Source organism: Helicoverpa zea, chromosome 30 (assembly GCF_022581195.2).
Source record: "Helicoverpa zea isolate HzStark_Cry1AcR chromosome 30, ilHelZeax1.1, whole genome shotgun sequence".
NCBI classification, from domain to species: domain Eukaryota; kingdom Metazoa; phylum Arthropoda; class Insecta; order Lepidoptera; family Noctuidae; genus Helicoverpa; species Helicoverpa zea.
This window is the reverse complement of record NC_061481.1, coordinates 2,007,384-2,019,432: the sequence shown is the minus strand read 5'-3', so window position 1 is coordinate 2,019,432 and position 12,049 is coordinate 2,007,384. Positions and strand designations below refer to the sequence as shown.

The following is a 12,049-nucleotide window of genomic DNA, read 5'->3' as shown; positions in this document are numbered from 1 at the left end:
GTCACTTGTAGACACCGTAGTCACTTGTATACAGCAGAGTCACTTGTAGACAGCGGAGTCACTTGTAGACAGCGGAGTCACTTGCAGACAGCGGAGTCGCTTATAGACAGCGGAGTCACTTGTAGACAGCGGAGTCACTTGCAGACAGCGGAGTCGCTTATAGACAGCGGAGTCACTTGTAGACAGCGGAGTCACTTGCAGACAGCGGAGTCGCTTATAGACAGCGGAGTCACTTGTAGACAGCGGAGTCACTTGCAGACAGCGGAGTCGCTTATAGACAGCGGAGTCACTTGTAGACAGCGGAGTCACTTGCAGACAGCGGAGTCACTTGTAGACAGTGGAGTCAGTTTTATTGTTATCTCTTGTAGACGACGGGAGACGCGTCGCGTCTTTCATGGGACATCCACTTCTGGCTGGGCAGCAAGAGCACGCAGGATGAGAGGGGGTCAGCAGCCGTGCTCACTGTCAACCTGGACGATGAGCAGTTCCATGGAGCTGCAGTGCAGCATCGAGAGGTTCAGGGTTACGAGTCGAAGCAGTTCTTGGATTACTTCCAACCTGGTAAGCCTTTTATTTTCTAAAAGGTATTTTACCCGCGTCTCGGATAAACTACTTCCCGGGCCTGGATAAAAGTAGATTGTCATTCTTATGTATAACCTATTAAGTTATAAGTAACCAAGTTTCATCTAAATCCACGCGGTAGATTTTTTCGTGAAAGAGGAACATATATACCTACATACAAACAACGTTTTGCATATAGCATTAGAAGGACTAGCACTGTTGCGAGGATTTACCCATGTTCCGTGGGAACTTATTCACGCATACGGTCAAAAAATATCCTACAGCCTCCCTCGATAAATGAGCTTTCCATGAGCTATCTAACTCTGAAATATTTTTGGCCTTACTACAAAAACTTTAACCACTGTTCTACACTTGTCTAAAAAAAATGTGGCTCCAAAATGAACCATATGTCAACGTCATAATTTGACATTTTTTTAGACAAGTCTTAAACTGACGTTAAAAAGTTTTTGTGGTAAGACGGTTTAAGTCTATTCTGTTCCTGCGATTATCGTGTTCAATTTATCAAGTTCAAACTTGAACAAACTCACCTTATATAATGATTATAAAAACAATAGCTTTTATTTATCTCCAGATCAAATTGCATCTCAATAATGTAATTCAAATATTTTTCTATCTTCTAGAATTCTAGATCTTTCCAGATAAGTTATATTTTAATTTTGCTACTCAGTAACCCAGAATTCTCTTTTTCTTTCTTCCTAGCAATCAGGTACTTAGATGGTGGCCACGCTTCAGGCTTCAACCACGTGACGATCAACGAGGGAGCCGAGAAACGCCTCTTCCAGATCAAAGGAAAGAGGAATGTTCGAGTGCGACAGGTCTGTGGTAGAATTCTATAGTAGGAAGTTAAATAAGAGCTGGGGATATTACCAGGGGGTGAAGGAAATTAATGAGCTCCTTAAAAATGTTGAGGGGGAAAAATTACAAGATTATTTTGGCAATTGTCCTGAGACTCGTGATTCTATCGCTTGCCTAGCATTTTTCCAACTATATCGAGGACAGCTTCAAGACTAACTGGATGCATCCGAGTTTCAGTGTTTTACAAGGAGCGACTGCCTATCTGACCTCCTCAACACAGTTAACAGAGCAAACCAATACCCCTTGGTAAGACAGATTACCAGAGTTTCAGGTTCAGCCGGGACCCATCTATTTAACGTGCCTTACGAAACACGGAGGAACTAGTCATGACAAGTATTGCTTAGCTTTTATGAAGAACCGATTGATCTGTATGTCTTAGCCACGAGCTAAAAATATATATTGATTGATGTTTACTAGTTTAAAAAGATCCTTTAATCTTCAATATTGATTTTAAAGTAACTGCCAAAGAGTTATCGAAATGTTCACAGTTCTGTTTTCATCCGAGTTGACGGATCGATCGTTAACGTATGTTTTGAAAACCCTTGCGTCATTCGTACCAAAATAGTGACGTTGGCTTGACGCAGATTTCATTAATGTCAGTATGATTACAGTGCTGGATTAACCATATATGCCAGCTACTGCCAGAACTTCTAAACTAATAGTATCAACCCAGTTATTGGGTTAACCCGTTACTGCTTGGTAAGATTGGTAGTCAGAATCAGGCAGGCACCTGAAACACAATACAACTCCTAATGTTAGGAAAAGGTTAGGCATATGAAAACAAAAATAGTACATTAATATTTTTTTGCTCCAAATGATTGTGTGCGCAAACTAGTTAAAACTAGAACCATAGTCTGACCCTGTCTTGCCCTGGTACATAAAAGGCAGACCAAACAGTCGGCCGACAGTTGACGAAAGATATTGATTCCAATAAAAGTTCCCAGTCGGCCTGATACCGGCTAAATACCTGATCTTGTAATGTGCTTACTATAGTTCGGCCATTCAGAGAATGCGTTCCTGACACGTCGCGATTGAACTGACGACGTAACTACATTCATTGATTATTGATATAATAATGTTGTTTTAATGCTCCTCAATTGTTAAAACGGTAAACAACCAGCAAAAATATTTTTATCGTAACTGCAACGCCATTGCAAAGTTACGTCGTCAGTTCAATCGCGACGTGTCAGGAACGCATTCTCTGAATGGCCGAACTATAAGTGATTTCATCTTTATATTGATTTATGAGCCCAAACCAACTATTAGTCGACTAAAAGTTTATAGGATAGGGTGAGGGGTCATTTGATGAATTCCCTCAAAAAAAGCTATTAAGAACTTATGTTTATGATTCAAACCTTGTCTAACCTAACCTCCTCTATCCAGGTGGACGTATCCTTCGCGTCCCTCAACAAGGGCGACTGTTTCGTCCTAGACGTCAACCACGAGATATACCTGTACGTTGGAGACAACGCCAAGAGTGTGGAGCGATTGAAAGCCATCACAGTAGCCAACCAGATTAGAGACCAGGACCATAATGGGAGGGCTAGCATTGAGATTATTGGTAAGTAGTGTGTTGATAAAAAGTATAAGATATATACAAATGAATACCTATATCCCTTGGTCACTCCATCAGGCGTGAACGGCTGGACCGATTAAGCTGAAAATTAGAGGGGAAGTAGCTTAGGCCCGGAAAAAAGAACATAGGACACACTTTTATATTCTACATTCCAAAACTAGCTTCCTATTGAAAAGAACGGGCAAAAAACTCCATGGTTACTCTTTTTAAAAGTAATATGGTATTACAGTTTGTATGTATTGATACATACAGTAACAGCATGCGAAGATCATGTAGAATCGCAAAGACAAATGAGGACAAAATGACAATTAAAATGTTACATGGTATTCACATTTACAAATCAGTGTATATGTATTTTGGCACTTTACAAACAAATAATCAAAAGAACTTAACTTGCTGGTGTAATTTTTGACCCACTGTCTGAGGCTAGAACCCTCAGAGGTTTCCGAAATCGGGTAAAAAGTACCTAGAGTACCGAAGTGTATGTTATTCTTGTAATGAAGGTATATTATTGCTTTATCTAAATCCGTATTTTGGTCCTGCAGAAGTGACAAATATATACCTACTGTCACAAACTTTTGCCTTCATAATATTATTGTGATGGGATTAACTCCTGACGCAAAAGGAGGGATATTATAAGTTTGACTGATGTGCATCTGTTTATGCCGTCGTGTCCGTCGTAGCTTTCAAAAGGGCAAACTGATTTAGATACGGTATTTTTAATTGAGAGTTGTTTTTAGGGTTCCGTTCCCAAAGGGTCCCTATTGTTTTCCCTATTGTTTTCGCTCCTCTGTCCGTCCGTCCGTCCGTCCGGCCGTCTGTTACCAGGCTGTATCTCATGAACCGTGATAGTTAGAGAGTTAGAGAGTTGAAATTTTCACAGATGATGTATTTCTGTTGTCGCTATAACAACAAATACTGAAAACTAGAATACAATAAATATTTTGAGGGGCTCCCGTACAACAAACGTGTTTTTTGCTCGTTTTAAATAATGGCACAGAACCCTTCGTGCGCGAGTCCGACTCGCACTTGGCCGGTTTTTTTCCGTGGTGGTTCTTAGATCTGTTTCACCAAAATGAGTTCAGCAGTTTTAAAGTTATGAATTGTTTTGAAAACGAAGGCATGAATCTCAGACACAAAATATAAAAACGTTTAAAAAAAATATTCCATTTATTTAGCTAATCCGACTTATTAAGTTTCGTCATTTTTCTTACTTTTCAAATATCTCTAAAATATCCCATTTTGCTCTAGATGCTGACTCTCGTGACAGTGACTTTGAGAAGTTCTTCGAAGCCTTAGGGTCTGGAGACAAGGACTCCGTAGCCGAAGCTACCGAAGGTGGTGATGATGAGGTCAGTCTACCAGTGTACAGTTGCCAAATAACTTTGCGTTCTTAAAGTTAACCCATGGAGAACAAAAGTTACCGTCAGAATCGCTGTCAATCCTTACCGATCCCCTCGGAATACATACCTCTATACCTAGAGAGTTGCTACCTAATTGCTACCAGCTACAATTAGTTGTTATCAATTGCTACCCTCGTGGTTTTGAAGATATTCAGTGAGAAGTGACAGCCATTCTTATATCAGGATGACTGTCGCTTTTAGCTAGTTTTTCTTTGTTTTTATGTGTCTATGAGGAGAAATACTCGTCCATTACAGTTTCAGTTTCAGAGTTTTTGAAAAACCTGGGGCCCGATTCTCCTAAGTTAATAATATTAAAATTGAATAGAAATCGAATCGCGATGGCAGTTTTAACAATATCGGGCATTCTGCTACTAATATAACACCAATCGTATTGAAAGGACATTCGATTGGTTTGCGATTGGTCTGCCATTTTGGTCTATACGGTAGTTTGCTCTACAATTATATTACAATTGTAAATAATTTGCAGACAGAATGATTCATTATTGAATGACAGAAAAGGAAAAAAACCTTTATTTCAAAGAAAAAATAGCGGAATGCCACATACGCTTCAATCGTAATTGATTCGGGATTGGATATCAGTCGAATGTGAATCGTATGTCGCTTGAGTAAAATTAGTAGAATCGTGCCCCTGACTTATTACCTAGGTATTTTGACCATGCATGAAAACCCTATAAGTAAATAGTGTCATTTTTTTTCATTCACTTTGCATCCCATATTAACATGTTTGTCTGTGTGTGTGTGTCCATACTGAACAGTGTTTAACCAACCTCTTTTCAGCAGGAATTCGAAAAGGGCGCCTCCACAGAGGTTTCTCTCAGCGAGATCTCAGACAGCTCGGGTTCTATCAAGATTACGAAGCTCGAACCACCTCTGACAAAAGATTTGCTTAATACTAAGGTAAGAAACTAAACCAATTTCCGACAGTTGGTTATGTACGGCACATAACTTGGCAAGGATTCATATTCATATTATTTTTGTCATTTATTTATTTTTGAACATATATTTTACATTTTTAAATATTAAATATAAAAATAAAAAACACTTAAAAATATAAAAAATAGGTTGCCACCGATATCGGGCACAGGGTCCAAGGTACCGGTGGTTAGGGTCCCAGAGACAGAAACCTCCTCACAATACGCGCCGTATCAAGGAGTACTGCCTTCTGAATCAATCCCTTGATCCAGCCGCCTAACGAGAGCCTCCTGAGGTTTTGGTCGAGGCTCTTGGCTATTAGACCATTGGCCGTAACGACAATCGGCACAATGACAGCCGTGTCGACATTTCACATGGCGACAACCTCGTGCGCTAAGTCAAGATACTTTATTTGTTTCTCTTTCTCAGCTTTCACGAGGTTCTCGTCATGCGGAACGGCGACATCGACTATCATTGCACGGCGCGCTGATCGATCTATCACCACTATATCAGGCTTATTGGCTGCAATAGTCCTGTCAGTGATGATAGATCGATCCCAGTACAACGAGATATGGTCGTTTTCGAGAACTGGGTCGGGCGCATACCTGTAGTACGGTACCTCAAGATCTACAAGTTTGTACTGCAGAGCAAGCTGCTGGTGGATGATTTTGGCCACTTGGTTATGTCTGTGCAAATATTCACCGTTAGCCAAACGAGAACAACCAGAAATACATATTATTTATTATTATTCTTTAAAAGTATGAACTTGAAAATTGCACAGTACATGATACAAAAAGATTTTTATTCAACATCATCTCAGCTACAGGACTTCCACTGCTGAACATAGGCCTCCCCCTTAGATCTCCACAGATACCTGTTGAACCACAGAAACACTGAGCATGGCCCTCTCTATAGCTCGTTGAGCGACTTTGAGCTTTGAGATGAGGCCGATAGTGAGAGACCACGTTTCCCTTTTATTGCCCGTGCATTATTCTATGGTTATTGCCATATTTTTTTTGTATTTGTCTGCTTGGGAAAAATAGTACCTTTTTTCATGTAACGATTCATGCCAAGTTACGTGCCAGGAACTGTAGTTGGCCTCACATTCTGACATCTTTTATAGGCCGGGTTCACTGACACACGTCAGTTTTCTAAAAACAACTATTTAATTAGAAAATTGAACGTGAAAATAGTTAACAGTTGATTTGTCAGTGAACTTGGGCTAAATAATTTAGTTAAGATTATAGGCCATTTTTATGAAAATCTTATTTGTAGGTTTACTCGAAACAACTCATATTATTGCATAGCGTATCTATAAAACCTTTTAAAAGCTGTTGTCCTTGAATACCTTACACGTGTTAACACTTCAACTGTAAATTAATAGGTGCCTACTTCAATGAAATGTAGTTCAGATAACATTAATAGACATGGTGCTTATGATATTTCTATGTATATAGTGTACCTATTTCTTTCTTGATTTTATTTATTTCCCGAGGCCACTACCTCCTGTACCCGCTAAATATGTAAATTCAAACACTAAATAAATTGGTACTCGCCGTTTTTCCGCGGTTTCACCCGTGTCCCGTGGGGAAAAAATAACCCGTATCGGGATAAAATATAGCGTATGTTACTCGGGAAGATTGCAGATTCCAACAGTGTAAGAATTTTTCAAATCAGTTTAGTTCCAGAGCTTATATTTCCTATAGCGAATATTTCCTCTTTATATATTAGTATTTATACATTAGTAGAAAAACGGTAAAGGGTAACCGGTACCCTTATGTCGGTCGCCGTCGACGCTGGATGCAGGTCGCCTCCAACAGGTATCTGTGGAGATCTAAGGGGGAGGCCTATGTTCAGCAGTGGACGTCCTGTGGCTGAGATGATGATGATAGAAAAACGAATTTTCAAAACTAACTTGGTTAAACTTTGAAGCCCAAGTTCACCGACAACATAATTATGTATTCAACATAGTGTAGGTAACATGATTGGGAAAAAGGCTCGGAGGATGATGATACTGTAGGTACTATGATTTTTCAAGTTTAATTTTCAAAGTAGACAGTTATCTTAAGAATTTTTACTAGTTTACTTATACATACTATGATTAGTAGACAGTTCTTTTAAGAAAACTGGCGTTTATGTTGTCGGTGAACTTTGACTTTAATCTAGACACACGGCAGTGTGTCCGCCAAGTTCGAGCAAAAAAAGCGACACACCGGCCGTGGGTTATATTACACGAACCATTTCGGGCCAAATTCGACCCCCCTATAACTCAAAATCTATTTTATTTAAACATTTCAAATTTCTAGTATCTATTGAGACCCCCTCACTTATCTAAAATACAAAATTTCATTAATATACCTATTGTAGGTCTTGAGATATTGACGTCAGAAAATCGCTATTTTCACTATACACTCACTGACTGACTCACTGATTCACTGACTCACTCATCAAAAACCTAGACCACTTCCAATGGTCGTATTGACTTGAAATTTGGCATGGAGGTAGGTCTTTATGTCAAGGTAAAGGGAAAATGAAATCTCTTTTTCCCTTGACCTTGATTATTAAAAAATAGTTACTTTTTAATAATGTTACTTGGCAAGTTTTAATAGAAAATTAAATACTTGATTCATTGCGTTTAGTAGGTTTATAAGAAGGTGTGTGAAAACTTGCCAAGTAACATCATTAAAAAGTAACTATTTTTAACTGAGGTATGTGTATGGAACTTGGTACTTATTCAGATCTCACTTCTTTTATAGGCGAAGCATTCCCATATTATCGAACTTGGCAGCCTTTCACATTTTTGTTTTGGGTGGGATAATATTTTCCCAGGTTTTTGAAATTTTTTTTTTTTTTGTATTAACCCTGTATATTTTTTTCAGGAATGTTACATTTTGGACACTGGTAGCTACAGTGGCATTTACGTGTGGGTCGGACGCGAATCTAATGACAAGGTAATTTTCTATTTATTTCTAGAACTTGTGTATATGCCTATGTTTTCTCAGGTTTTATAAGTCTAGTCTCAAATCTTATAACCAATAGTCAAAAATCAGTACCTACACCAAACTTCGTTTAAATCGGTTCAACAGTTTTGGCGGAAAAGTCCTAAATAGACGGACAGAGTTACATTTGATATTTACAAGGATTTCGTAGGTCACTATTGCCGAAAATCAAATACATTTTGAATTCTGCTAATTCTAAGCGACTTACGTTTATTTTTTTGCCTTTTGTACAATCACTTACTATGAAGGTAACAAGAAATAGATTTATAATTAAAGATTTGTTTTTGTTACAGGAGAAGACTGAAGCTATGAAAAAGGCTGAACAGTACCTCAAATGGCACAATTATCCTGAATGGGTATGTATAATAAAGTAGTTAATTTAAATGAGCACTGAAAAACAAAACAAAAATACATCAGTGAAAACGCTGTGCGCGTCCGTCGTCGTCAGGATAGTCAGAAGAGAGTCTGCCTCGGTAACTGGTTTGAGGAGGTCAGACAGGCAGTCGCTCCATATGGCATACTGGCATTCTGCTGCACCCGGTTAGACTGGAATCCGATCCAATCAACACAGTTGGGAAAAGAAAAGGCAGTCTATTTTTAAGATGCTTTGCAACCCCAACAGCTTTTTTTAAGCAGAAATCCCTAGATGTTTTTGTGAAAGTACCAAAATATAAATTAAATAGGTACCTACCAAAAATATAAAAAATCGTAGCCGATTTTGACTCCGTACAATAATATTTCTTAATTAAATTACTTGCATTATCTACAACTACGTAATAACTCATAATAATAATAATTCCCTGAATATCATCCATTAACTCAAGTGCCTACTACAAATGAAAAAGCAATATTCTATAGAGTAGTTCATAACCTTGATACATTTAGGCGCCTGACTTATCGATCGGGACTCTATGGCGCCCTTGAATAAATACTCCATAGTCATCACTTGTGTTAGAACGCGGTTTTACTCGTTTATAGATAGAGAAATATATATCGGGTGTGTCGTACCTAATCACATTAAATTCTATCGCATATACTCTATGATATTCTATGTCGAATTGTAAAAAAAATAACCTAATCCATTCAGTGGTTTAACCACAGGAGTCATTTTTCGTTTACATAATTTACAACATCATGTGTAAAGCAGAGATAAAGTTAGGAGTATCGAATGTTTTGCTCAGTTGACAGCTGTCGGTTTTCAAGGGAGAATTTCGGTTGTTTGTAATGACCATAGACATAATATAGTAAACAGGACTGCGCATATAAACCCAAAAAACGAGCCGAGTGAAACAGTTAGTACGGAGGCCGTCTGTCCCTTTCTAGTAGGGTGACTATGAGATTAAGCTATGTGAGACCAATCCGAATTTGCTAAGATTATTAAACACAGATTGGTATTAAAATTTTAACTTACGCAGTTTGTGACCTTAAAATACTAACATAAGCTTTTAATAATTAGCGGGAATTAGCAGTACAAACGCTGGAAGATTCGAAGTGAAGACTGTTTTTTTTGTATTTTTGCTTCACATATAGACTGCTGAGCCGTTTATGTCGCCTTTCTTCATTTTTTGGGAAGCTATAACAATAGTACAACAGTTTTAAAATCCAGCACCCATATTTTGACTCATAACAAGAATTCATGGGCACCCTAGTTGTTTGATTTACGAAAATGTTATTATTAGCTAACCTGTGGAACGATATATTGCAACTACAATAGGATTCACTTTTACAAGTATAAACGCAACACTTTTTCACCATTTTAATAGTTTAAATTGATTTAATACAAAAAATATAAACAAAATTTTAAATGCTGATTACGCGCCAAGAATGTTCAGGGTTACCGCTAGAAAATAAAAAAAAGCAAAATAAAATTTTATGTTGTTTATGTTTAAAGAATAAATACGAATAAATGAATGCGATTGTTATTAATTTGTTGACTTACAATAGTTAAAATAAGATAAAAATATGGTGATTCAATTGTTTTTTTTTGAGAAGACAAAACTGTTGATCAGAACATTTTTTTATGCTGGCAAGGTGTTAGAAAGAGACAAACGGCCTCCGTTCTAACTATCCCTCTCGGCTCGGATTTGCCTCTGTGTATTATACAATCAATTTCAATCTTGTTTAGTATATTACATCTATGGTAATGACTGACTTTTATATGGTGTTCTAATTTTCGCACATTTTACTCTATTTCTTTGTTTGATTTTTTTCCGCATTTTATTTTTTTATTTGTCCTAATCGACATATATTAACCAGTATATTAACGTATTTAATTTAATGTGATTAGCTATGACAGGATTTTTTCAATATTTTTAAATTGTTTTTTTTTTTCTCAGGTACCTGTCACAAGGATTCCTGAAGGCGTGGAGCCAACTGCATTCAAACAGAATTTCCAAGAATGGCAATAATTTTAACTTTTACAACCCACCGAGATTTTCCCAAAAATCTTTAATACATCACACTCAAAATAACGCGCGAATACTCAAAAAGTTGTTTAATAATTGATTTGATTAAATAAAATCGGTCACCCATCCAACGACTGACCTTGGCATAAGCAGCTTAACTTTTAAAGCTGACAAATTATTACAAAGATTCGAATATTTTTTACAATACTATTATGTAAGATAGATGTTATTTTTAACAATTTTGTATTATTATATTTTTTTCTGATTTTGTATAATTTATAAATAAAAACAGTATTGTTAATTATGTTTGTTGTTTTTTTGCTCTCCTTTTAGGTAATGCACTAGAAGCCTAGTTACCTTCCTTGTCACTCTTTGTAGGTGAAAACCGCATGAAAATCCGTGAAGTAGTTTTTGAGTTTATCGCAATAAGTAGGTAAGTACATACCTACATATTTGATGAAATTATATGAATAGGATCGCAAAATTTAAAAAAAAGTAATAGCCTAGCTATATTTTTTATTTTATTCTAGCCGTTTTCGTTGGAACTGCTACCCGTACCAGGATAAAATACAGCCTAGATATTACTCTGGAAGAGTGTAGTTTTCCCACAGTGAAATAATTGTTCAAATCGGAATTGTAGTTTCCAAGTATTTAGGGTACAAACAAAAAAAATGTCTTCTTTTTTATTCCTGTCTGTCTTACGAGCGTGCGGTCTCTTCTCATACAGAGAAGGAATGAGCATTAATTACAACGCTTGCTCAAGGCAGATTGGCCATTTCAAACTTCCATATCTAGGTAAGAACAGAAGTAATCCAAGTAGCATTTTTTAAAAGTTGAGATATTCATAGAAATGCGTTTTTATGAATATCATAATTATGTTGAGCACATGATTTAAAATATGTTTGTTATTTGATAGATATAAACATAACTCAAACTTTCATAGCTGTTTTTCTTTAGTAAATGCAATTTTGATAAAAATATTGATTTAATTGTAGAAAATAGCAATATTTGTTGAAATACAGAAACGTAACATAAAAGAGTTTGTTTGAAAAAGTACTGAATAGCACTTGGATTACTTTTGCACAACCTCACTTCATACTCAAAAGTTCCAAAAATCGACTTAGCTCCATTTTGTCAAAAATGTTACTTGGATCACTTCTGTTCTTAACTAGCCATTTATCCTTATTTTTTCGAAAACATAAACATCTTACTTCTGTGAAATTAGTCTGCGTAAGTACCTATGTTTGTTTTCATTGCAATCTGTCTATCAATTCTTACAATACGCTATCTAAGTAG

The 12,049-nt window shown here is 36.9% G+C and overlaps 1 protein-coding gene across 2 annotated transcripts in view; it reads left to right on the top strand.

Moving 5' to 3' along the window:
• Window positions 1-11,057, top strand: part of LOC124644567 (gelsolin-like) — a 28,923-nt gene extending 17,866 nt beyond the window's left edge. Inside the window, exons 4-11 of one of the 2 annotated variants that reach the window (XM_047184014.1) lie at window positions 369-561; window positions 1,282-1,397; window positions 2,821-2,998; window positions 4,265-4,365; window positions 5,218-5,334; window positions 8,229-8,300; window positions 8,642-8,704; window positions 10,685-11,057. In XM_047184014.1, the coding sequence (XP_047039970.1) occupies window positions 369-561; window positions 1,282-1,397; window positions 2,821-2,998; window positions 4,265-4,365; window positions 5,218-5,334; window positions 8,229-8,300; window positions 8,642-8,704; window positions 10,685-10,756 (912 nt within the window). In that variant the 3' untranslated portion in view covers window positions 10,757-11,057. Of the gene's footprint in view, window positions 1-368; window positions 562-1,281; window positions 1,398-2,820; window positions 2,999-4,264; window positions 4,366-5,214; window positions 5,335-8,228; window positions 8,301-8,641; window positions 8,705-10,684 lie in introns of both variants that reach the window. The other variant, XM_047184013.1, reaches the window with a different exon arrangement.
• Window positions 11,058-12,049: the final 992 nt, after the last annotated feature.